Source organism: Anser brachyrhynchus (genome assembly GCF_964034855.1).
Source record: "Anser brachyrhynchus genome assembly, chromosome: 11".
NCBI lineage: Eukaryota > Metazoa > Chordata > Aves > Anseriformes > Anatidae > Anser > Anser brachyrhynchus.
In genome coordinates this window covers 9239643-9265611 of record NC_137706.1, presented here as the reverse complement: position 1 = coordinate 9265611, position 25969 = coordinate 9239643, and the positions used below count along the sequence as shown (strand labels likewise).

General features: G+C 61.5%; 1 protein-coding gene across 4 annotated transcripts in view; it reads left to right on the top strand.

Annotated features, from left to right (window-relative positions):
• The window catches only part of LINGO1 (leucine rich repeat and Ig domain containing 1), a 136226-nt gene that overhangs the window by 101876 nt on the left and 8381 nt on the right, over positions 1 to 25969 (top strand). The window contains exon 1 of one of the 4 annotated variants that reach the window (XM_080551431.1): positions 20103 to 20477. The exons of 2 other annotated variants lie outside the window; for them this stretch is intronic. In XM_080551431.1, the coding sequence (XP_080407557.1) occupies positions 20472 to 20477 (6 nt within the window). In that variant the 5' untranslated portion in view covers positions 20103 to 20471. Of the gene's footprint in view, positions 1 to 20102; positions 20897 to 25969 lie in introns of those variants that run through there. One more of the 4 variants, XM_080551430.1, reaches the window with a different exon arrangement.

Genomic DNA, 25969 nt, shown 5'->3' with positions numbered 1-25969 from the left:
GTGTGCGATACGCCTGCCGATGTCAACAAATGGAAAGAGACATCTCTGGGTGCGGAGCCGGAGGTTTCCCCGGTGCCGGAGCTGGGGGAGGAGAGCGGGGAGGGAGCCGAACAGGCGTGGTGCCGGGAATGCCTCTCACACGGGGCTGGGAGGCACGACCTGCTCCCTGCTCCCTGGTGGGGTCTCGGGGTGGAGAAATAGGTGGTCCAGGGGACGGTGTGACAAGGATGGACAAGGGCTGGCACGCGCGGGAGCCGCTTGGTATTCACGGCTGCCCATCGCTGCGCATCTCCCCCCGCTGTTTCTGCTGAGCCTGGGGAGCACCGGGAGGTAATTTCAGGCTAGGTCGCAGTCAGAAGCAGGCGATAAGGCTCCCCAAAGCCTCCCGGCCCCTTGTTTGGCATGGGAATTGGTTTTCTCCGAGGCTGTGCGTGGCCCAGCGGCTTTCCCTCCCCGCCGGCCTCTCCCTGGTCGTGACCCTCTCTGCAGCAGCGCCTTTTTGGGGACTGGAGGCCTGCCTCCAGCTGTGCTCTGCGGGGCCGGCAGCTCAGGATCAGGCCCCAGTGGGTCCATGCTGAGGACGGAGGTGGCTTTACCACCATCCCGTGGGGGTGCACGGCAGGGCAGGGCTGGCACGCTTAGGAGGAGCGGTGACACTGGCGTTTCAGGGAGGGGACAGAAGTTTGTCAGCCCCTACATGCTGCGATTGCTCCAGAAACGGCATTTGCAAAGCCAGGGGAAGGAAGAGGCAATTTCACCCTGCTTTCGCTGCAGGAGCCTCTGCTGAACGTCCCCCCCCGCTCCCCTCTCCCCGGGTGCCACGGAGCCGTGCGGCTGCCGGGTCTCAGCCTCCCCCGGCTCCATGTCCCCTCTGCTGCTCCCCGGCCCCAGGGACGGGGGTGCTGGGACCCGCAGGGGTGGCGGGGCTGGGAGGAAGGGCTCCATCACGGTAACTAATAACTGTGTGCTGACAAATTGAATTATACCTTTTCCAGTTGCCTGCACTATTGATCAGAGAAAAGGTTCGTGTTTTTGTTAGGCTTTTTTTTTTTCTTTTTTCTTTTTTTTCTTTTCCTCCTTTTAAGTTACAGTTGCAATGTCCTGGGGGCTTATAATGAACTAAATAAGGTCAGGTTAGCAGAAGAATCAAATATGCTCTGGCAGCAGGAGCGTGGGCTTTTCCTGGTGACTCTGAGCGGGGAGGGAAGCAGCGGTGGGAGCAGCAGCAGCTCGCGGTGCCCTGGTGCGCGGCAGTGTCCGGCTGCAGCCTCCAGTGCTGCCCAGCTCACCCGGGACCCAGCAGGCAGCTGATAAGGATGGGTGAAACCAGACCGAACCGTGCACGGGGGACAGCCCAGCGTCCCCCTCCGTGTCCCCAGTGCCATGCTGGGACCACTGGGCATCGCAGCAGGGTGCCTGGGGGCTCCGAGGTGGCTCCAGGGCTCTGTGTCCCACTCCCTGCTGGGGAGGGCATGGTCCAAATGCCCTGCGGTCTGTGCCACTTGTCCCCAGCCCTTCCAGTCCCCTCTCTGTGCCTCCAGTTGCTCACTGGTGCTGCTGGAAGAGGCCAGCAGCTCTGGGCAGAGGCTGAATTTGCTGACTGGGGCTGGTTGCATTCAGCCCTCAAGGCTAGGAGGGCTGGTGCCACCCCCTCGGTGTCCCCTGGGGCTTGTCGAGGTGTGACCGGAGCTGGGGCCACCTCCGGGCACAGACCTGACCTCCCTGCCCGTGCCTGCAGCCTTCCTCCTCCTGCCCTGCCCTGCTTGAGAGTCCAGCCACATCGGGTGCGGGATTAACATTCCCGGCACAGAGCCACTCCATCACCATTTCTATTAAACTCATTTGCTATCTAAAGGAATTCATTTTCCACTTTGTTTGCCCATGATAAAAAAAAAAAAAAAAAAAAAAAAGTCCTCAGAGCTGAGGCCCTGGTGGCTGAAGCAGGGGAGTGACCGAGCGGGGAGCTGGGCAGCGGCGTCCCCTCCCTCCGTTTGCGTGCCAGGAGGACAAGGAGGACAAGGACAGGGCTCCTACTGACAGCCTGCCCCCGGTTTATCCCTGAGGCCCCCAGCACGGGCACCTCCTGTTGGAAAAAGGGAGCGAGACGCTCTGCAGCCCTCTGCGCCGCCGCCTTCAAGGTCGGCGGCTGCTGGCGATTGATCCACGGCCTCGCTGTAGATCTTGTGCAGAGGGGAGCCTCCCCTGCTGCCGGGAGCAATCCGTCCTGCCCTAAACGTGTGCCTGGCCCCGGTGCTGAGCAGCAGGTGGGTGCTCCCAGCCCTGAGGGCCGCGGGGAGGCCACCCTCGGGAGGTGTCCCTGGGACACCCCACGGGGACGGCAGCGACCAGGGGGCTTGAGCCTGTGCTCCAGCAGCCTCTGCCCTCCCGGCCCGGTCCCACGGGACGCACGCTGCCTGCACGCCCGCCCGCCTGCCTGCCCCGTCCCCTGCTTGGCCCCATTCCCCGAGCAAATCCCGCTCCTTTGGAGAGGCTCCAGCTTCCCTCCCACAAACCCGTTTGGAGCAGCTGGCACCGAGGGAGAACAGAAGCAAGTGGGGCAGTTTAACCCCCCTGCTACCTGCATCTCGCTGCCTAATGAGCCGGCTCGGGTTGTGCTAATTACTCCAACCCTGGCAGAGCAGAGGAGAGCCCCAGGAGTTAACCAGCACTCGATTAACCCCTGCTCGCGCCCAGCCCTGGGCAGAGCGGGGTGGCGATGCTCCCCCCTGCTCTCGGGGCAGCCTGCAGCTGTCTCGGCGTGGCGGCAGCGAGCGATTCATCGATTTCTCCTCGCTTCCCTTCCCGGAGGCACCCATCGCAGACGGGGCTTCCCGGCAGCCTCCTCTTGCCACCATCTCGAGGAGCCGGGCGCTGCCCCGTGCCCGTCCCGCTGGGGTGCACGAGGCTGTTTTTATCCCCACCCCGGTGCCGGCGGGGGTCCCCCAGCCCCCAGCCCCTCCGCACCCCGCCAGGCGCGGAGCTGCCGCCCAGAATTTGCCCTCCAGTTTCTATGGCAACGGGGGAAAAAAAAAAAAAACTCCAAACATTTAATTCTGCAGCCCACCTGGGAGCCTTTTAAACTCCCCGTTCGGTGTTTGACATGTAATAATTTTTCTGCTTTTAAGATTATCCTAAAACGCTCATTCTCTTTCTCTCTCAAAATCTCAGCGGTGGAGCCTCCGAAAGAAATCAGCATAAAAAATACCGATACACGTCGCAAATACCGATTTGTCACCGTGGCAGGGGACAGGCAGCGACAGGCGCTGGGGAAGTGGAAGGGGACGGAGCAACATGGGGCTGGGGCTGCCCGCGGGTGGCGCCGGCACCGGGCAGAGCCCGGCCACGGGATGGGAACGGGATGGGAGAGCTGGGCTGGTGGGAGAGGGCAGGAGAGGCGATGGGCTGGGTGCTGATGAGGGATCAGTGGGGACACGGGGATTCTGGGGAGCAGAGCAGGTTCTGCTTGGTGGCAGGGAGGGCTTTGGTCCGCTGCTTGGGAGAGGAGACTCAACGGTGTTGTGGGCGTCTATGCTGGAATGAAAATCAAAGAAAAAACTGCTTCAGGAAGTGAATTGAGACCAGCAGGGCTGCTCCGGGTGCTCTGGGCTACCCCGTCCCCTCCCTGCGTTGTGCAGGGGAGCAGAGCCCAGCGTTATTTGCTTTGGCACACGAATAAATCCGGTGCAAGCTGCCGGGTGGCGCGGTGGCGAGAGGCGCTGGGCACCAGCGGTGGGACACCGGCATCTGGCTGCCGGTGCTCGGGTCTCCGCACACCTTACACCAAGCAGATGGTCTGCTCCCGAGCACTGGGATCCAGCAGGCCTGTGGAGCAATTTAATCTCCAGAAATAATTTAATATGGCTTCCTCCAGAGTATGGTGGTTTGCTTTTCTTTTTTTTTTTTTTTTTCCTGGTCAGCCATAGAATAATTTAATCCTGCCTTCTGTGTGAAGGTCTATTTTAAGCCTGCCACCTGCAGAGCGTTTTAATCCCGCGTCTCACAAAGTAATTCAATCCTCTCCCTTGGTGAGTAATTTAATCCTCTATTTCCAGGGTAATTTAATCCCCTCCCTGGGGAATAATGGAATAATTTGAGCCTCCATTTCCAGAGTAACGTGATCCTCTACCTGAGCAGCTCGATGCGTTAAGCCTGCCACCTGCAAAGCTGGGCAAACGCCTGGCTGTGGGCTCTGCCGGCGCTGCAGAGCAGTCCTGCACGGGCTGGGGGTAATCCAGGTGGATTGGGATGGGGCAAAACCATTCGGCACTGCTTGGCCTCGGGGCTTTAGAGCCGAGCTCTGTGCGATCGCCTCGTTTGAATTCCTCCGCAGCTGGGGCAAGGGGGGGCTCCTGGGGGCTCCTTTCCGTGCCAGGGCAGAGCAGCTCTTTCTATACAGGAATGATATCCCTATAAATGTATATATGTATAAATATAGGCGTCATCTTCCCGTTTATCTGGAAGGGCAGGGTTGGTCCCTCGCTCGGCGTCACCTCCAGCAGGGCTCGCTGATGGGGAATCGGAGCGGCACCGCCGGCAGCGGAACCTCCCAGCCCTGCTGTGCCATCAGGGACACGTGTGCCACCTGCAGCCAGGCCGCCACACACCCGGGTGGCCTCCAGGCACGTCGCGCACCCTCTCCCGGCACAGAAATGCACCTTGAAAGCCCCGGAGCCTCCCCGTCGGGCTGCGTGACAGAGGGATGCGCAGCGGGGAGCCTGGCTCTTTTACACCTCTTCCCCTTCATTTCTGCTACAGCAAAGGCTCCCGGCTAATAGGAGAGAGTGTTTCCTGAGCTGAGACGTTAGAAAGAAAGAGAAAACCACCAATAATGATAGTGTCCGTTTCCATGCAGAGGAGGATCTGTGGAATATTCAGAACAGAAATATTTCCTGCCCCTCTGAAGCCTGCAGTGGTTTGTGTTCAGGCGAGGGATGAGCGCACCGGCAAGGAAACCGCGTCCTGAAAAAACCCCAGGGAAAGGAAAAAGAGGGAGAGGTGAGGCAGGAGGGGAGACCTGGCCAAGAAGGGGGAGCCTGTAGGGCCTGGGGGACGGCTGTGACCCCAGCTTTGGGTTGCAGAAGCATATTAGGAAGATCTGGCAGAGAGGGCATGGGGTGGGAGCGTGCCCACCGCCCCAGGCACCCCCCGTGCCAGGCACCCCTGTCCCCCCCGTTAGACCCTCCTGCCACTGCTCTGCCCTGCGTCTCTCCCCGATTGCCCCGGGAACAGCTATAAGGTTGGCACCGTTGTTGTTTAATCCTGCTGTAAAGTTAGTGCTCAGGTTCTTCCGAAGCCAAAGGGGAGGCAGCGGGGTGGAGGGGCAGAGCCAGCTCTCAGCGCCGCCGCTCCGCAGCTCCCATCTGCACGGCGTTGGAAATAATTCCTGGATCCCCGAGCATCCCGCGGCCCCACGGGACTGGCCCCGGCCAGGGCCCCGCAGGGCTGAGAGGTGCCAGAGTGAACCAAGCACATGGTAATTGTCTTTCCTGGGGACAGGGACGTGGGGCAGAAATGCTTGGCCAGGCTAAACAGAAATCACTGCTACTTCCCCTGCATATTTTACATGCCCTGGTCCCCCCGGGACTGCTAAAATTCTGCTTTTAAAACTCTGCTTTATACAAAAGTCTGTCCTGGATATGTCATCTCACATTCTAACATGATATATTGGACAAATAATTCTTTATGTGCAAAGCGCTCCCAAGTACCTGCAGGCCAGGGGGAAGCGAAGGGCCTGAATATCTTTAAAAATCCCGTGCTGAATGGCTCCGTTTCAAAGTCTGTTTAGCAAATTCTGCTAAATGTCTTGCCCAAAAGTCACCCCGTTCCCGGCTGAGCCTGTCAGACTGTGTGCGCCGTGCAGATGTCTGTGCTGTGCCTTTTGGCCATGGGAAAAGCGGTCGTGGGCTGCTCACAGCCCCGCTTTTGGGTGGTTTAGGCTGCTGTGGGGTGCACAAAGTGGGAGAGAAATGCCTCCCTTCCCTCCTCGACACGTGAGCTGCTGTGTTTAACCAGTCTTGGTGTTCGCTCACCTCTCTTCCCCTCTAATGAGTCGGGTTTTATTCTCCCACATCACGTCTGAATGCACATTGCGGGTAATTGACGGACAGGACCCGGCCTCTGAAAGCTATCAGCACAGCAACTGTGAAATCACACGTCCAAATATGTTTATCTGCCCGGCTTCGGGGGCCCGAGTGCTCTCTGGATGTGGATTTCCGTACTTCAAGGAGGAGAGCAAATTTCCCTTAAAATGTCAGCTTAGTAACTGGAGATAAAAGGGAAGACGCGGGGGCTCCTTCAACTTTGCAGCCCCGACAAAGCAGGGCAGCTCGGCGCCCAGGGGAGAATCCAGCCAGCCCCAGCGGGCTCTTTTTGGGGTGGCTGCTGGTGTTATGGGGTGCTGAGCACCGGTGCTGCCCCTCGGTGCCTCCCCTGGTGGCCTCCAGCAGGCGATGGATGCGCAAACCGACCTCTTCTCAGCTTCTTGTCCCCAGAGGGAGACCTGGAAGGTCTCTGTGCGCCCCGGGAAGGAGCCGTGGCTGCTGCGGAGCCGCGTTGCTCGGGCAGTGCCCTGTAGGGACTCAGGACCTCGCTGCTACGCCCCGGCTGCTCTCGGCGCGGCTCTGGAGAGCTCCATGCGTAATTCTCGAGTGCGGGAATCGCTCTCCACACAAGCACCTCTCCAAGGCTCACCCGGCAGCAGCAGATGTCAGACGTTTCTCCTCGGCCCTTGCCCGTGCGGTGGGCGCGGGAGGACGCTGTGAGCCTCCCCGTGAGCCTCCCTGCGAGCCGATGGGGGGATTTCCCCGGAGCACCCCCACCGTGGGGGCACAGCCATCCTCCCACCCCAGCCGGACCGCGTCCGGGCTGTCCAAGGCCACCAAGTGAAGCCACGAGCCCCTCTCCCCCCTGGCACCGTGGCGGGTGGCTGCTGGGGATGGCGCGCCGCCAGCACGCCCCCTGCACGCCGCTGATTGACGGCAGTGCCGCAGGAGCGCGGGGCTTGTTGTCAGCAAGCTCGGTATTTGGGTTGGCAGAGCCTGGCTCACACCGACGACAGGAGCTGCCTCTCACTGTCAGCGGCAGCTCCGCCGCCGCCGAGCCTTTGCACGCCCCCCTCTCCCCGGCACCGCCGTCCTCTGCTCCTGGCCCTGCCGACGTGCCCGCCTGCAGGCACCGCGCCGCTCTCTGCCCTCCCAAACATGGGTTTTGCTCCTTTTCTGATGCAGTCCCGCTCCTGCTGCCCCAGGGTCCCTCCGCACCAGCCCCAGGGCGCAGTTTTGTGTCCTAAATGCGATGGCAGGCTTAGCCAGGTGCCCTCGTGGTTGGATGCAGTGGCTCCTGGGGGATGGATGGTGGGGTTTCTGCCATGCAGAGGCTCGGAGGATACGTTGAGAGGAGTCCTCTGGGCTCTCTGATGGCTTGGTCTCCAGCAGTTCCCACTGCGTTTCCACCTGGGCCCCCTTGGATCCATCCCTAGCACGTAAAGCTGCTGCTGGATGTGAGCAGAGCCTCCAGATCTGCATCCACTGTCCCACCCCGTAAGAAACCCGCAGGTCCCTGGCATCCTGGCTGCACAGGCGCCGTGTCCGTCCCTCGCCGTGCCGTCCCCTCCTCCTGTTCCGAGGGGGCCGGGAGCGTGCGTAGTGCTCGCGTGGCACTGCTGCGGGACGGCGGCGAGGAGGACGAGCTGGAGCACGGCTGCACATGGGGACACGGGCTTGGGAGCAGGGCTGCATGGAGGGGAGAGCACGGGAGCAGGCGAGGAACAGGCTGTGTGTGTGTGTGTGCACAGGTCCCGCCGGGCTTGTGTTCGCCGGTTGGGATTTGCAACACGTCCACGCAATGAACCCACCTCCGAGGGGCTCAGGGAATAAAAGTGAGTGGGGCTCTGCACCCCTCTGCAAATAAAAAGGAGACAGCAGGAGATGCTTCACGACTCAAGTGGGAGCTTGGGTGCCAGCCCACTTCTCTCCTCCTCTCTCTCAAACACTAAAAAAATCAGGAAGGAGGTTTGCAGCCCACAGGCCAGCTCCCGGCCCGTTCTTAGCCTGCAGGCACAGCGTTAGGTCAGGGCACTTGGTGTCCACAGGGCAGGATTGCGGGAGGAGACCTCGAGCCACCCCCGAGACCTCTCAGTAGCCCTGATGCGCCTTTTGGTTCAATCACCAAAAACACCCTTTTGATGGAGAAATGTACACATTTTGGGTACCAGGAGACAGACTTATGGATGCATTTCCGCAGAGGTGAGGACAAGCCACATTTCATCCCACTCGCATCCTCCCCGGAGCTCAGCTAGTCCCTGTTGCAGCCAGAGGAGAAGCTCTCGCGCATGTAGCATCCCCTGGGTGGCCTGTACCCTCCTCTAGCAAACACATTTACCGCCCTGCAAAGCACAGCCTTCTCTTCTCCACGTGTGACTTCAGGCTGTATTGTAGATTAAAAGATTTGTCTTTCTCCTTTATCCAGCAGGTGGGTCTCTGGTGGCTATTTCAATACCGTTCCTCGCATGGGCTCTGGGACGTCTGTGCTGAGGCTCTCTGTAAACTCAATTACACCGTGGTAATAGCATGGTATTGACTCAGGAGCCTCAGCAGCACAGGACTCTTGCCGTTTATTAGTTGTTTAATTATATGGCACATCAGGCCAAAATAATGTCATTAGCTAATTAGCCCATGTTGGGGTTTTTTGTAATTTTTCTTAAATGAATGTTAACATCAGCGGAAGGTGCCAGCTCATAGCCCAGGAGACCGGAGCCCTTCCATGCACGGAGCAGGCCGGGGCTGATCCTGTCCCCACTTTTCCCCCAGGACCTCGGGGCAGCAGGACGTCCCCGGCGCCCACCCGCCAGGCTCAGGACCCTGCCGCGTGGCCCGCGGTCATGCGGGGGCTGGCTGGGATGCGAGGAGGAGTGTGAAGGCATCAGAAAGCCTCGCCTCGCCAGGGCTGTCACGCAGCTCGCCCCGGCTGGTGACCGGGCGCTGCTGGAGCCCGCGCGAGTCAGGGCCCCCTTGTTGGACACGGCCGTGATTACGTGCCGCCGGGCGTGCAGCGAGATGACAATGAGCGTGAAAATGCCAGTGGTGTGTACTACATCTGCAACCCGGCAGAGGGGGTGACGGCAGCACCGCCGCGGGGCCAAAGCCTTGGATACGTGCCTTCCCCGGGGTCCCTGCGGGAAGGAACGCCGCAGGGGGCACCCAGCGGAGCTCCTCGCCTCCCCTGCGTGAGGGCAGGGGGCACCGGGGTGCTGCACGGCCACCCGGCCGAGGGCACAGATTGCCTTTGGGCTTGGCTTTCCTCGCCAGAAAACGTGTTAGGCGCAGGACTTGATCTGTGCAATTGGCACGGCTCGGGCGGCTGTTTCAGCGCAACGGCGGTGAGGATGTTCAGAGTCCTTCCACTGGCTGCTGCAGGCCTGCAGTTTCCAAGGGCTCGCGTTGCCCCTGCAGGCTCCTTCCTGTTATTTAACCCAGGCAGACCAGCTGTGGGCTTTTCTGCAAAGCATTTGCTGCTCCTAAAGATTTCCTGATATCTTTTGACCTGGCTGGGTCAGTTCCAACCTCGGAAAAATGGCGGGCCCCTGTAGACACCGTCCTGTCCTTGAAGGCAAGTGCTGCAAACTCGAGAAACTCCATGGGGAAGCCACGTACTTTTGAGAGGTTCAAGAGTCCGTAGCAAATAACTTCAAAATTAGCCATGCAGTCCTCCCCCAGGTCCTCAAAGGCATGAGTTCAGATGAATAAAACAAATTTGGAGTTAATAGACCACACTGAATTTAAAATATGACATTCCGAAAAGGGGGGAAAACCAGAAAACCTCCAAAAGTGAGAAGCTTTCTGGTTTTTCAAACCACATCTCCCCAGCACCTTACCTGATGGATTGGAGACTCTCTAGAATAATTATTTTCCAGAACGCATAATCTGTTGACAGATTACTTTTTTTTTTTTTTTTTAACAAGCACTAAGAAGAAACAAAATGAGGCTTGTAAGGAGAATGAGTTACATCCTTAAGCTGGACACTTCTTGTGTGGCTCCCCGCTACTGCTGTGAGATAATCACCCATTCTCCCATGCTCCGCCGCTCACCTTAATAACTCTCCCGGGATTTGATGTAATGGTTTACATAACCTTTCCGAAGCATCCTGAATTGTGACGCGGCCAGCACTTAAATATGACATTGAGTCAACTCCGAGGCGCTTCGCAGCTTGGCGGTGCTGCTCGGGGCTATCCGGTGAAACGAGTGCCACATTTCACCACGCCAAAGCGTCCGGTGCTGCTCAGCACCCGAGTCTTGTGTCCTCGCTCTAGGACTGGTTGTAGCTCTGCGGGGAGCTCGGAGGTGCCGAGGTTGTGGGGTGCCCTGGGGGGGTCCTGGCAGAGGGGAGCCCAGCATGGCACAGGGACGGCTCTGTGCACCCCTGGGGTGCAGAGAGAAGGGCGCTCTGCCGGCACAGAGGCATCACCAGCGCTTTGAAGACTCCAGAGTCAATCCTCCTCTGGCACAGACCTCACCGGCTCTTAGCCAATTAGCTAATGGTGCACGCAGTTAGGTAAGCAGTTTCTGTTTTTATCCGGCCCCAAAATCCAGCCCGAGAGAAGAGCTTTTGGCCTGCGTGTGGCTGGGACAAATACCTCCGGCTTTCAGACCCCGAGCAGTGGCACGTGCTCGCCCTTTGTGCAGATGTGCCTAGCACCAGGGCTGACCCCGAGGCACCTATGGGTGCGTGCTCGGGTTCGTTTCACCCGGCTGCACGCATCCCCTCTGTGGGTACCTGCCTCGGAGCCCGCTGGCTGGATGACATTTGCAGTCAGCGGGGAGAGAAGAGGCATGGCCAGGCGCAATCCATCTGACCTTTCTCAGGCAGGAACGAGATTAATCCTGCCCCGGAGAGGCCCTTTCTCTCCGTGAGCGACATGGCATTCGTCCGACCAGGCACGGGCACGGGCTGCGTGCGGCCAGATGGGTCCCCAGGTCCCTCTCTGACCGCAGTGGCTCTGGGTGAGCGCGGCAGGCAGGGTGCTCTGCTCCTTCCCGGGGCTGGAGATGGCCACCCCAGCACCCTCCCAGCTGGGGCTCTGGCATGAACATTTCCCCAGCCCAACCAGGGGCACAGGCTGGGAGGGCAGAGCTAAAATACCCCTTTTCTGCTACCCGGGGCCGATCCTGCTGCCTTCCAAACCCTGCAGTAATCTCTGCTGTTGATTATGTATGTAAATGTGTGGCTATAATAGTCTCCCTCATGCATGTCTGTGTATATATATACGCACACACACGTCGACGTGTGTGTACCTAACATATGTGCTCTCAGCCCCCACAACATATGCGGCACGAAGCCGCCGGAGCGTGCGCACTTGTGCACCCTGGCACACAGAGCGGGGGGGGGAACGCGCCTGCCTGCGCCAGTGCCACCATGCCCCGCCGTGGCATCGCCCCCACGCCCTTCCAGGTAGGGTTTTGGACCTGTATGGCATTGGCACATGCCTGGCTGCCACCGCTGTCCCCCCAAACCCCGCCAGCGAGGCTGGTTTTCTTCCAGCAGGCATTATTTCTGGCTGGACTTTTGGGGATGGGATTGCGCTGGTACCCACGGGACGCACAAATGCCCCAACCTACCTGGGGCTCCTGCTGCTCTGGGTTCTGGGCCAAAATCACCTGGAGAAGGGGCTTCTGGGCAGCAGTGTTGTCCCCTTCGCCCTGTAGCGAGTCCCACGTGGCTGCAGGGTGTCCCCAGGCCAGTGCCTAGCACCAGTGTTCAGGATGTTTAATGCAAAGCCCCCAGGACACCCCGAAATGGGGTCGCAGGGCTCCAGAACACCCCAAAATGGGGTTCCACGGCTCCAGAACACCCCAAAATGGGGTTCCAGGGCACGTCCTGCAGAAGAAGAAGCAAAGCAGGAAGATCCAAGGAACTTGCAGGTGCACAGCTGAGAAAGCTTTTCCTTAAGAGAGCTGTTGGTGTTGATGGCATCAGTAGTGTCACTGATGGAGAAATTCAATCACTTCCAATGAGGGAAAAATAATTGTCTTTCGAGGTACAGTAGGTTGTTGTCATTTTCCTATGACACACTCCATCAACTTTCAATTTCTAGCACAAAAGCCCTTCGTTCTTGCTCGGGCCTCTCTAATCCTTCGCGGTGAGCGTTCGAGACACAGGTGGCGCGGGCTGGCCGAGTCCTGGGGGGGCAGAAGCACCCAAATGGTGCCAAAGTGAGCGTCACCCAGACCCTGAGCCTCGAGGGGCTGTGAGCAGGCAGGGAAGGCGGGCAGGGAGGCCAGGCAGGGAGGACAGACAGGCAGGGAGGACAGACAGGCAGCGGACGGGGAGAGGCGCACAGCGGTGACTCCGAGCAGAAGCGTGTGTGCCGGGAGGGAGAGCTCGGCACCAAACGCTTCCCTGCCCCTGGGTGAAACAGGAGGTGATTAGCAGCCTTGTCCTGACGTCCCAGCCACAGGGCCTTCTCCTCAGGCGTTTAAGGAAGAAATACATATTGAAAAATACTGCTCTAACAGAGGGAAGTAATGATGTGTTTCAAGGCAGAGATGGTATCATTCATAAAGCCCGTGCTGCTTAATTACTTCAGCACCATTTAAGAGAGGAATGATTTCCCAGCGAGTTTCTGGTTTGTTTTCCCTCTGTCCTGCTGCATCTCACCAGGGCTCCTGCTGCTTGTCAGACCCAGTGCCCCCCCTGCCTCCAGCCGCAGCTCGGGGCCAGCTGCCAGCCCGGGGACCCGCCGGCCGTCACTGCCACCACGTGCGGGTCCCCCAGGGATGCCCCAGCAGCTGGGGGTGCAGCGTTCCCATGGTGTGGGGAAGATGTGACGCTGTGTGGTGTGGAGGACACCATGTCCGCTGGGCACGCACCTGCCCTGCCCCGCCTGGGGCTCCGTGGGGTCACCAGCACATTTTTGAGCTGCCCTTGTGCCCCATGGCAGCCGCTCACCCCCACCTGCTGCCCCCACGGCCCCTCGTGGCTCCCCAGGACTGGCTGTGCTCCAGAGGTCCCTTCCAACCTCAGCCGTTCTGTGGTTCTGGTTTTGGCCAAAACAGCTCCCCACAGGCCTCAGGAGGTCCCCCCGAGGAGGAGAAAAGCGTTTCAATGGCTTTAACCTGCTGCACCTTGTGGTGCTTTCCTTTTGCCTGTCACGTCTAGCCTGACGTTATTTGGGTAGGAGCAGAGGGGTGGGAGTTTAGAGAGACAAAATGGTGCTTTCTTTTTTTTTTTTTTTTTTGCATTCATGAGAGATTTCAAGCGACACACACACAATAATGTATCACCCAGCCCTAGTAAAGCTTGAATGGTTTAAAAATACGCTCCTGAACTTTCCACCCCTGTTCGCACACAGGCATCATCCCTTTGGGGTCTGCACTTTGGCAAGAACAAGCAAGGAGTTAAGCAGCTCGGCAAGGCGAGCTATTTATGGATGTTGCAAGCTCCCAGCTCCTCTCCGATACCCCATTCAATCCTTTAATTATCTGCAGTTGTTTCGTGCCGCGTCTCACCGCACGCTCTCAGGGGGAAACCGCTGGGGCTCTGCCAGCTGGTGGGGAGTGGGGCGGGGAGGGGGGGGACTGTGCTGGTACAGCTCAGCACAATTTGGGATGCCATCGGGTTGCTCGTTGGAGGCCGGGGGCATGGCCACGGGGCCTTCTGGGCCAGTGCTCCCAGAGCTTCGTGGCCACGGGGGCAGGCTGTGGCAGCGGCGGCACCGAACCGCCAGGATCAGTCCCCTGTGTCACCAAACCCTCGCGGTGACATCCAGCCCAGAAAACGCACACCACGCCACGGGAGAGAGAGGGTGGAAGCAGGAGGAGATGTGTCTCCTTGCCAGCTCTGACGTGGTTGCCCCCAGCCAGCACTGTTTGGCTACAGCCCTGCCAGGCTGGGAGAAGAGAGCGGCTGATGCCAGGGCTCTGCACCAATTCCTGCTCCCCTGGCAAGCCCGCCCAGCTGTGGGTGTGCTCCAGGGTAACACGGGAGCAACCCCTTCGGCATCCCTAAACCCCAGTGAGGATGGTGCTCCAGGATCGTAAGAATATTAGTTAAGCCACTAATAGTCTTAGGGTAAGTCTGACAAACAAGAAAAGAGGCGAGAATAATCTCCAGCTCCCGGAGCTGCATGGCTGCTAATGAAAGCTGCTCTCTGAGCATCCCCCATACATCTCATCCTCACCTCACCTCCCTGCGCGTTTTACACCCCTGGGGCCAACTCTCCCCAAGCCTGGCATCTGTATCCCATGCTCTGGGACCAGTAAGAGCTGGGGACTGGTTATACAGGTCTCAAAAAACTTGCTCGTGGGAACTTGGAGGTTCCCACACTCAGGCTTTGCGCATTTGCACCCCGCACCCCTGCCTTGCCTGGCCTGGCCCTCTCTTGGCACCGGGGCTCCTGCAGCCATCCGCCGCGCTCCCAGAGCCCGTCGGGAGGGCAGGGAGGCTGCGGCCAAGCCCTGGCACGGTCCCGGCGGGCAGCGCACGTCCTCCTCCATCTGCCGCGGCAGCCGGAGGCATGGGCAGCCCTGCTGCGTGCACCTGGGCTCGGGGAGTGAGCCCGCATGCCTCCTCCTGGGCCCCTTCCCTTCCCCGTGGGGGAGTGGGGCCGTGCTGCCAAGACCCCTCTGGCAGCTCATGCGTCCACGGCATCGCCAGAAACCGCGTGCTTTTGGGGGGGACAAACGAGCTGAGCTCTGCCAACAAAGGCAGAGCTGTCCCCGAGGCTGCCCCGGCACTGGCGGGTCCATGCTGGGCACCGGCCCCATAACAGAGGGTCGGGGACAGGGACACCCCACACCTGCTTCCAGAGCGAGGGTTGGGTTTGTTATTGGTGTTAATTGCTTGATACTTGCGCTGTGTTTCCTACCCCGTAAAGACTGAGTCAAAAACCAGCGCCCCGAGGCACCGCCTCCATTAAACTGGTGTTCATTAGAGGTGACTTCGTGCTACCTCATTAGGCTTCTGTAATTGAAGGAGTTAATTGATTATCAATACTTCCAGTTCCCTCTTCCCATGCCTGCGAGGCCCTGCCGGGTCTTCTCCGGGTCCCCCATTCCTCACGCGGCTCTGCCTCGCCTCGCTGCCGGCAGCATGGGGCGGCTGCGTCGCGCACCGGGGCGGCTCGGGGAACGTCCCGGTGCCACGTCGGGGTGCCAGCACCGCTGGCTCTGCTGCAGCAGCACCCTGACCGTCCTCCTTGGGGCCCCTTGGTTGCAGCACCTTCGCCCTGATTCGGTGCTGGCTCTGTTTAAAACCCTTCCCGTAGCTCCGCTCTCTGCTTTTCAATGCATATGCATTATAGCTGGGGAGGGTGCGCGTGAGGGCTCAGCCCCAAGCGGGTGCGAACGCGGAGCCTCCAAGCCAGCTGCTCCCAAGCCCAGCTCGCCGTGCCCGGCGGCACAGGGACGAGGGCAGCGGCTGCGGGGGCACCGGCTGTGGGGGCACTGGCTGCGCGGGGGTGGCCGTGGCGGCGGCGGCGTGGGCGCGCTCGCTCACTGCTTTTCCTGTGCGCGGGCGCCGTGCCCGGCTCCCTCGCGCCGCCACGTGCTGCCTGAGTCAGCCACACGCCTGCTGCTTTTAGCCGCGGCCTCCTAGCACCCTGCCTCGCTCAGCAAGGGGGCAGGGAGATGTTCGGTTTCCCCCGTGCCGGCCCTATGTCCCGCTCCCCGTGCTTGTGGTGCTGGGCGTCCCTCTGTCCGTCGGCTTCGCGCCCGAGCTGGCTCTGCCGGCAGTGAGGCGGCCGGTGACAGCGAGAGGCGAGAGGAAAGTGTCGCTCACCACCTTCGTTAGTTTTAACTAACAAGCTGTTTATAGGAATGACATGACACCTGCTTTCCTCTTTATAAATTCAATAATTTATGAAAGGTATTAAAGGCAAAGCGGCCTCCCGGATGAAGGCTGTGATGCGTGCGCTCTGGGTGTTAGCCAAACGGGACAGCGAGCCGCACTTGAATAACGCACGGAGATATTTACCCTCTCCCTCTATAAATTATTAAGGGGCTTTTTGCACGTAATTACGCGAGCTTTAATGTTTCTCACTCCCTGCTTTTAATCCCTTTTGGCAAGTCTCCAGTCCACTTCTGACGGAGCCGAGCAAGCAGCGAGCCGCTTTGAGGGTCGCCGCCGACGTGGGTGTCGCAGGAGGGGGCACCGGCGTGGTCCCAGCCCGCGCGGCACCGCTGTGGCCGGGGCTCCCCGCACGCCAGGCAGGGGAGGGAGAAGCAAAAGGCGCGAGCCCTGGGGCCGGGGCCAGGGCTTGGCCCCGTGGTGGTGGCCGTGGGAAAGTGCAAAGCAGGCTTCAGTGTTTTAATTGCTCTCCAACTGTGCATGTAAATCAATGATACACAGGTGTAATTGGGCGTGCAAATGTCACCAGGCAGCTGTTTACATGTGCGGCGTGCATTAGGGGAGCGTGGATGTGTGCAAAGGAACGCCGAATGTCCGTGATGCTGACGCTGCCGGGGGTCTCCGGGTGCTGGGTGCGCCGCCTCTGCTTCTGGGGCTCTGGCTGCCCCTCGCCCTGCCCCTGCCCTCCCTCACCTTCCCCAGCCTCCAGCGGCGCTCAGCTCCCTTCCCAGCTCCCCAGCATGGCCCACGCGGCCCTGTCCTGGCTGCACCGTGCCCGTCTGTGCCTGGCACACCGGGCAGGGCTGAGCCCCTACCAGGCACGGAGGTGAGGAGCCTCCTTCACCCCCTCCAAGCACCCTGACCCCGCTCTGTTAGCAGCCAGGCATTTGTGAGTCAGCCCAGCGGGACCTCCCTCACCCCCCCGCAGTCCTCCTCGTCCGGCACAGACTTTTCTCTTTTGGCACGACTCTGATGTCCTCTGTGGTCTGCCAGCCCTCTCTCCTTTGTGCAGAGATCTTTAATCATTGCTTTGTCCCATTGTGCAGCTCCTATTCTTATGCCAGGCTGTTAAAAAGCTGTCACTGTCGTAACTTCCTTGTCCCAGAAATTATCTTTTATCTCCTGGATGTGGGCTACAATAGACGCTGAGATGCTTGATATTATTAATGCCTCCTGGATGTGTGTCAATGAGCTTAGAAATTTAACGGAGCCTTTTCCACGGCGCGTTCGGGCTGCTGGGCACTCGAGCCAGGCTCGCATCAGGGCACGTGGCCTCTTTCTCTTGGGCCTCCCAGCGAGGCTGCTCGTGGGGACAGTGGTGACGTTGCGTGGCTCCCGGTGCTGCCATCCCGAGCGGGCGGCTGCCGGCTGGAGGATTTTTGGTACACCGCCTCCTTGTGCTCCAAATCAATCAGCTGGCCAGGGCAAGGAGCGGTACAAGGCAGTACAGAGAGAAACCATTATGACAATACTTGATAACGATCCTCAATTTCGCTCAGGAGCAGGCGTACGCCGCAGAATTTGGACTCCCTCCAGCTGATAATGAGAAGCCACTGGACTGACTCAGCCCGCTGCGAGGTGGCAGCAGCACACATCCAGATGGCCGCGGGGACGGGGGAGCAGGCACATCCTGCCTTGCCCCTTCATCCCACCGCCCCCCACGCACCCCGAAATGTCACCGCCTCCGGGAAGCAGACTCCCGAGACCCGCCAGCATGTTTTCCCCCTGCCCGTATCCGCAGGGCTGGGTGCTCGCAGCCACCCTTGGGCACCGGAGCTGTGTGCGTGGTGCACGAGACACCCGGCTTCTCTTCCCCTCCGTGTCCCGAGCAGCCGGGAGGCTACGGCAGCCTTCTCCAGGGCTACTTCGTGCCGGGTGGGGTTGAGGAGCCGTTTGCCATCCGGGCTCGTGGGAAATGCAGGTCTCTGTCCCTGTGGGCGGAGGGAGGAGGCTGGAGGGGCAGGCAGCAGATCTGGCGTTCCCAGAGCCGCTGCTGGCAGCACTTCAAGGTGTGGTACATCTTATCGCAGCCTGGCATTTGCACGTATTTTCTCAGCTCAGCTTGTTACGACAAAAGTGTGAAAATTTGAAAAGAAAGGGAACTATAAGAATAATGGCACTAATTAAAACCCATCTCCCTCCTGCCAGCTCAGCCCTTTCCGAACCTTTTGTGGGATTCCTGGGCACGTGTGCCCAAACCAGGAGGGATGCTGCTGGGGAACATCAGAGCACGCCCCAGGCGGCCCCCTCCAAGGGCAGCCCTGCGTCCTGCTGCCCGGGCAGGGGCTCGCAGCCCGGCAGGGAGGTGGAAGCCGGCGCAGCTCCCTGCCTCCTGCCAGCAGAAGGGAACCATCTGCTGCGGCCCGTCGTCATCTGAGGACGGCAGTGGCAAGGAGCTGGAGCATCTGTCTGAGGGACGAGCCCCCCGCAGATGGACGCCCAAATGTTCTTGCCGCTCCCCGCGGGGCTGCGAGGGGAAAACGGCTCAGGGCTCCTGCGCCCAGTCCCCGGTCCCTCGCCGCCACGCCGGGGTGGGGACGGCTGCCGAAAGCTGGTCTTGGGAGGCCCCCTGCTTCCCGGCAGCGAATAGCAGGGCTCTCGCCCAGCCCTGCCTGTGCGCCGTGCTCGCCGGGCCTTTCGGAAGGACCGAGGTGCAATTCCCCCCTTCTGGCACCAGACAATGCCGGGAATTATTCTGGAGTGTTATTACTGAGCGGGCAGTGCCCTGCACTTTAGCGGGGCTTTCACAGCGTGCTCGGAGGGGGGAAGCTCTAAAAACAGCGCTCGGAGCTCTTAGCCTGTCTTTTGTCCTCTGTTTTTTCTGGCCGTGTTCAGTTTGCCGGCTTTGTCTGCGTGTTGCAAAGTGCCATCAGCATCGACGGCACCGCGGAAACACCGGTAACAAGGAGAGGCATCGATCCGCGCTGCGGAGAGGCCCGACCACCACGCGGAGGGGCTGCGCTGGGTTTCCTGGATGGCAGGAGCAGGGCGCGGGCACGCACACGCACACACGCACACCCCTGCCCTCGCCCCGTCCTGCCTCGCTGCGGGGCCGGCGGAGAGGCCTCCTCCCGATGGGGGCTCTGGGAGGAGCGCGCGGGGAGGCAGCAGGCAACGAGTGGGCAGCAGCGCGTGCGGGAGCGGCGCTGGCGCTGCGGGAGGAGTGATTCAGCCCTCAGCTGGCGAGCTCCCGGTGCCCACCCTTTGTTTATTCCTGCGCCGCTCGAAGCTCGCGTGTGCCGAGCAGGAGGATAACTGTTATCTCCTCTGCGGGCTCCGGGGAGGCAGCAGCCTCCGCCTGAGCACGGCGGGAGGCTCACGCGGCCCGGGCTTTGCTCCGAGCCCAGGGTTTGCTCGGGGTGGCTGCTGGGGTCCCGTGCCCCACGGCGGGCACACGCGGGAACCTGACCCAGCTCGGGCAGGAGAGGCCAAGGAGGGATGGAGGCTGCCCGGGGTGTTGTCTGCATGGGAATCTCCGCCCCTGGGCTTGTTAGACGGCTCGTGGAGGAAGGCCAAGCCATCGTCTTCCTCAAAAGCTCCCACTGGCCGAGAGAGCTGTCCGAGGGAAGGCTCATGGGACTGGTGTGGGGACTTGGAGCCTCAGCCTGTGCCAACGCAGCCAGCCTGGCTGCTGGCTCCCCGTGCGGCTCCTCGGCCCGCCTTGCCGGCGGCACTGTAGGGCCGGCAGAAGCGGGGTGGAGCGGGAAGCACCCGAGAGCCCCGCTGAAAGGGAGCAGGAGGGGAAAGTGCACATGACAAGCAAAGTTTGTGTCCATTTCTGCTGGAGAAACCAGCCTCCGATGGGAGAGCGGGCAGTGGGAAAAACCCCTGAGGGTGCTGGATAAATCAGTGTCCGTTTTGGAGGGGGGCGAAGCCGCGGGCAGAGCACAGAAAGTCCTGGTACGATGGTACCGGTTCGGGATGCGCCGAACCGGGGCCTTTGGGGGCAGGAGCGCCCAGACCCGTCCCGGGGGCCTCCCCCGGCCCCGCAGCCTTTTCCCTACAGAGCGCGGGGGGCGCCGTGAAAGCCGGGGAGCAGAAAGCCCCGCGCGGCAGCAGCGGGACGGCCCTCCGCGGGGACGGGGGCAGCCCCGCACCTCTCCCCCCCGCCCCGAAGCAGAGCCCGGCCTCGCAGCCCGCACCGAGGCTGCGGGAGGAGGGGACTGGAGGCCGCCCCCGGCCCCGCACCGCCCCGCTCCCTCCGGCGGCTCCTCCCGGAGGGGAGGCGGGGGCCGGCAGCCGAGGCTGCCTCCCAGCCGGCCGCCCCGCAGCAGCCTCGGCCGGCGGCAGCGGACCCGGGCCGCGCCTCCCCGCCCGCCGGGGGGGGCCATGCCGCCGCCGCCGCCCCCCCGCAGCACCGCCGCCTCCCCCGGCCTCCGCCCGGCGGGCGCGGAGGGGAGGCCGCCGGCCGCCGAGCGTCCCTAGGGCGGCCCCGGAGCGGACGCCGGGCGCCGGGGGGGGCCGGGAGCCGGGCGGACCCGGGGGCGCCTCCGCCGCCCGTGCGCCTCCCGCCCGTGCCGGCGCTGCGGAGAGGGGGAGCTGCGTTACTGCAGGTGGAGGCTGTGGCGGAGGAGGGGGGGGGCCGGGGGAGATGCCATTTCGGACCGAAGGAGACCGCCGGCGAGAATGAGATGCAGGTAAGAGGGATGGGGAGGCTGCCCGGGGGGCTGGCGGCGCGGCGCGGCTCGGCCCCTGCTTCTCCCCAGCCCCGCGCCCTGCCCCGGCCACCCGGGGCTGCCTCGCCCTGCGCCGCATCCTCCTGCTGTGGCAGCCTCCTCCTCCTCCTCCTCTTCCTCCTCCCCGCTAGCCGAGCGGATCCCGCGTTCAGGTGGGGCACGGCGCAGCCTGGCAGGCTCCCTGGGCGCCCCGCAGCCCCCCGGCGCGGCCGGCGAGGTTGATGCTGGGGGAGGCTGCCCCTCTCCCGGGCACGCCGCGCACCGAGGCACGAAGGACTTCACCCGGGCAGGGCGAGCTCCCAGCCCCGAGCCGGGAGCCATGGGGGGCAGTTTGGCCAAGGGGGGCTGCCCCCCGCCGGCGCCAGCCCCCCGGCCTGCAGGTAGGTGAGCCGGGGCTGTGGGGATGTGCTGCCCTTTGGGTGGACGATGGACCCCCAGGTTTTTGGGGAGCCGCTGAGGGACCCCCCTCCCCCCCCCAGTCTGGGCTCAGCCCCCGGCACGGGAAAATGGGAGTGGAGGCAGCGAGGGGCTGCCAGTCCGGTTTGTGCCCGGCAGAAAAAGGAGGGGTTAATGTTGAAGGGGTTAATGTTGAAGGGGTTAATGTTGAAGGGGCTTCTCGGGGCAGGAGGGGTTGGGAGGATGCCAGGGAGCCTTCTGGCCGGCCGAGGAGCCCTCCCAAGCAGCGCTGGCGCTTGTTGCTCCTGCTGCTGCCTTGAGGGAGGGTATCGGATTTTTCACCTTGCGCCTTGGAAGTGGACATAGCCCGGAGCGAAGGGCAGGGGCGCGCTGTGCTCCAGGTGCTGGGGTTGCCCCCGCCGGGGAGGACCGGTGCCGTGGAAGTGATTTCCACCGGGAGGGAGGCTCGGCGAGGGCGGGCGTGAGCGTGGGCACCGGCGGTCATCGCTCGCTCCGCGCCCTGGTGCGTGCCGGATCGCAGAGCCGGGGCTCAGCCAGCCCTGCCCGGCGGTGCCCATCCATGCCAGACCCCGTCCCCCGCTGCTCCCCGTGGCCACAGAACTGGGGGTGAAGCACCCGGGGCAGCCCTGCTCGGTGGATCTGCTCCTTTCCCTTCCTCCCTCCATCTCCCCCTGCTCTGCAGCACCTTGGCGTGGGCTCTGATGTCCCTTCCTCGCCGTCCCAGCCCTCCTCCAGCCTTAACCCTCAGCTCCCCATGCTGCCGCCTCGAGCAGCGCCGAGCTGACCTTCACACCCGCCTTCACGCCCCCAGGGCTGCCCACCCCAAAGGCAGCCCCCCAGCCCCGTGTCGCTGCTCAGCCCCACACCGCAGCACCCTCTACCCCCTGCTTCAAACCTCTCCTGCCTCTCTCCCAGGTGCAAATGGCCAGCACCGCCCCGAGCCTGTCCCAAATGCCCTCAGCCTGTCCCAAACGCCGAGCTGCCCTGTGCAGGGAGCCCTGCTCAGCCCCCTGCCCGTCTCAGCAGCGTGGCTGTGGCCAGCGGCAGGAGCTGCCTGGGCTGCCTCTGCCTCCCCGCCTCCTGCTCCTGGCTCCTGCCTGGGGTGCTCAGCCGGCAGTTTGGTACCGCGGCGAGCAGTGGGCTCGGTGCTCTGAGCTTAGCGAGAGCGGTGAGCGAGGCTGAGAGAGAAATGCATCCCAGGGCTGAGCATCCGTGCCTTCCTACAGACATGCTGGGGCCATTTTCCCCGTAACCAGGCCTCCTCCTCCTCCTCCTCTCCTCCCCTCTCCTCTCCGGGGACTCAGACCCGCCAAACCTTTTTGCGGGGGGATTAATTTCGAAGCGGATGGCTGTGTTTCTGTAACACCGTACCGTGCTGCAGTTATTCTACACCTCTAACGCAATTACTCCGCGATACCTCTAATTACCAGTGTTTCATATCACTGGCAGGTTAACAGCATGACTGAACGACTTATTATTCCTTTAGTTTCCTACTTAATACAGTCCCGTAATGATGCCGGAGTTTACCCTGCTCGATGCACGTAACAAGTGTAAAATCCTGTAACTTGAGCTTTAATTTCAGGGCTTGATAAATCACTTTATAATAACGCCACGATTATGGTGTAATTATCGTGTAATTACAGCCGCTGCGTTGTAAAGCACACCGGCGCCCGTCGTGGCTCGGTGAGGATTAAGGGACCCCACCAGGTGCCGTGACAGTGCCTCGGGTGGCCGGGGGTGACAGCCTCGGGGGGCAGCGCCGTCGGGCTGGGGGGGACGTGTTTGCCAGGGGCACGTCTCTGTGAAGGTGCTGGTGGGAAGTGTGACTCTGCTACCCCTTTTGGGACCCCGCCGGGGTGGAAATTCCTGGAGAGAGGCTTTCCCGTGTCACCTGTGGGAGCCGCTGTCCCTGGGGCACCGCAACCCGGCTGCTCCTCGTCCCCATTTGGCTTGTGGCCCGTGGGGAGTTTGGGCACTGCTGGCACTGGGGAAGGTCAGCGGAGCTGGGGCTTGGTCTCGTTGAATCCTTCCAGGCTGGCGTGAGCTCGATGTCCCCACACGTGTCCCTTCGGGCAAGATGGCCGTGCCGTGGGCCAGAGGTAGCTGGCCTCGGCTTGGAGCACCACGTGCAGCCGCAGGAGGCTCACGGGGAGCGGAGGCAAGGAGGCCACTCCTGCCGAAGGCAAAGCTGAGAGCCAGGGTCTGGCCTCGCCCCACGTTAGGTTGAGTGGTCGTCAGGGCGTGCGGGGATGGAGGCCGTGCGGGGATGGAGGCCGTGCGGGGATGGAGGCCGTGCGGGGATGGAGGCCGTGCGGGGATGGAGGCCGTGCGGGGATGGAGGCCGTGCAGGGATGGAGGCCGTGCGGGGATGGAGGCCGTGCGGGGATGGAGGCCGTGCGGGGATGGAGGCCGTGCAGGGATGGAGGCCGTGCAGGGATGGAGGCCGTGCGGGGCAGAGCCTCCAGAGCTTGGAGAGCCTCGCTCCTCGGAGAAGCCTCACTCCTCGGTGTCCTGGGCTGGGGCACCGCGCAGCACCGCTCACCCCCATACTCCTCCAAATCCATCTGATCCCCTTTCCGTGCCCACCCATCCCGTCACCCCGCGCAGTGAGAGGAGGGCACAGGTCGAGGTGTGCGGCTCCTCGAGGGCTGGATGCGTCCAGTGCCCTGGGTCGGAGGCTGTCCTCCCTCGTCTGTCGGGAAGCAGAGGGAGCGGGGTTTATCCTAGCACGAGCAGAAATGGCTCTTGGTGGGAAAAGAGCCAGCACAGCTTGTCAGCCGCGGGGGGAGGCTGGGAGGAGAGAGAAGAGGGCTACGAATGCTTAACTCAAATCAAACAACCCAAGAAAAATAAAGGGAGAAAGCAACTGGAGGCCATGGCCTCAATTTTCTTCCAAGTCAGTTCCCCCCCCCCCAGCCCTCCACCTGGGGGAGGAAAAATTGGAGCTTGCGGAGGGAAATGGCTGCACGGAGAGATTTTTCCGTGCCTCTGCCACGTGTCCCCGCTCCCTGTGACCCTGCTTTGCCGTCTGCTTGGAGCTGCACCCACCGTGTCCCTGTTCTCCCCAGGCATTCCCTCCGCCACCTGACTGTCCCGTGGGATGCCAGTGTCATGGCACGGGCTGCCCCACGAAGCTCTGTGTCCCTTGTCACAGGGCCAGGGTCGGTGTCCCGAGCTGGGGACAGCACTGAGGGTGAGCCAGAGCATCCCGGCGCCTTTGTTCCTTTCCTCCCCCGCTGCCCTGCGTTGCTCTTAGTTATCTCGGTAGGACCCATCATTATTGTTTTTTTTCATAATTTCCGTTCCGTTTCTTCATCAGAATGCAAAACGTTAAATATCGCTCTTGTAATTATGGTTAATTTCATAACCAGCACCTTAATTGGATTGGTCTCCGATGGGGAATTCTCGCAGGAGGGAGAAGCAGAAATATTTTGACGTGCTCCATTCTTCCGGCTCATTGTTGAGATCGGAGACGTCGAGTGAGAGATGGGGAATGACGGACGCAGGCCTCGGAGGCACGCCGGGGGTGCCGAGCAAAGTCTGAGCACGTTTGGAGGCTCAGCCTCTGCCGGGCCGGGGATTCCCTTCAGGCCTCACCTGTGCACACCTCTGTCCCTCCGGCACCCAAACCCGTCCCTTCCCCAACGCCCCCTGGGCTGGGGGCAGCCCTGAGGAGCCCACCAGGGTTAGCTGGAGGAGCTGAGCGCCAGCCTCAGCCGTGCTGCAAAGAAATGTGTGCCTCCAGAGCCAGACGAAGGGCAGGAGGCAGGGCCTCGGCGCCGAGCAGCGTGGGGACCCCCTCGCCCTGCGTGGAGCCGCGGCCGCCCTGGGCTTGAGCTCTGATTTGCTCCGGGAAGCCTGGGATTGCGCTGCCATTAGGTGCTGCCATTAAACTGCTTTGTGCTCAGCCTGCTGCTCCTTTTCAATGGGAAACGATGCAGAGGCTGAACCGAAATGGAAACCCTGGCCTTGCGTTTCCGATTTAATTTCTAGGCACCGTATGGCCACGTGATTACTTTTGTTCTCGCATGCAGCCCCGAGTGCAGTCTCTGTATTATTATCATCACCACGGGGAGAAGGAGGAAGGGGCGGAAAGCATCTCTTGCAGCTCAAGGAAAACAAAACAAAACAACCCCAAAGCAGCCCTCTGCCAAGGGCAGCGGGGGGGACGCTCCGTCACCGCGGTGGGTTGCTCCTTGTGCTCTGTGCCCACGGGGACAGCGCTGCCAGGCAGAAAGGGCTGGGGACTGGTGAGGTTCCCCATGGCACAGCGGAGGCTGCAGGAAGCCTAGCAGCCCTCATTAAAGGCATTAAACCCACCAGGCTTTTTGCCCATGCTCCAGCTGCTGTGCAGCCGCGGGGCCGTGCTGCGTGGCTTGCACCGAGCCCTTCCCTTTGGGACGGAGCTGATCCCCCCTGTCCCGGCTTCCCAAAGCACCTGGGGCTGGGATTGCGTGGCACAGCATCCACAGCCGGTGCCAGCGGACTTGAGACAGCGTCACCAGTGAAGATGAAATGTTGGATTTCCTGAAATTGCCCTAAAAATAACCTGGGTTCTCCTTTCAACCAGCGTTTTCCTTCTTGCTCAGAGGGGGGCTGAGGTCTGGGTGCGTTGCTGTGACCCAGGAGCTTCGTGCGCACCCCCATACCTGGGAAGGACGCGTGTCTGTGGGGCTGGCAGCACCCGGAGCCCAAATCGCAGCCAAGCTGTACGCCTCGGTGCCCGTGTGCGGATCCAGCCCCTCGTCCCGGGCCAGCGGGCGCTGCTGGCCACTCGCCCGCCCGCGGCACTGCTGACTGCAGGACCGGTGGGCTCAGCCACGGCTCAGCGCTGTTTGTTTTTATCTAATCTATTTTATTGTTGAATGAAACAATAACAACAAATGGAGGCCCTGAAGACAAGCCATAAATAATGCAAAAATCAAACAAGCAAGAACGGGGGAAAGAAGAAAAGAATTATACGTGTAAAACCAGCACAGAGAAAGCCAGGCTGGGAAGAGGAATCGGCTCGCCACGCTCACCATTGCTCATGCTTG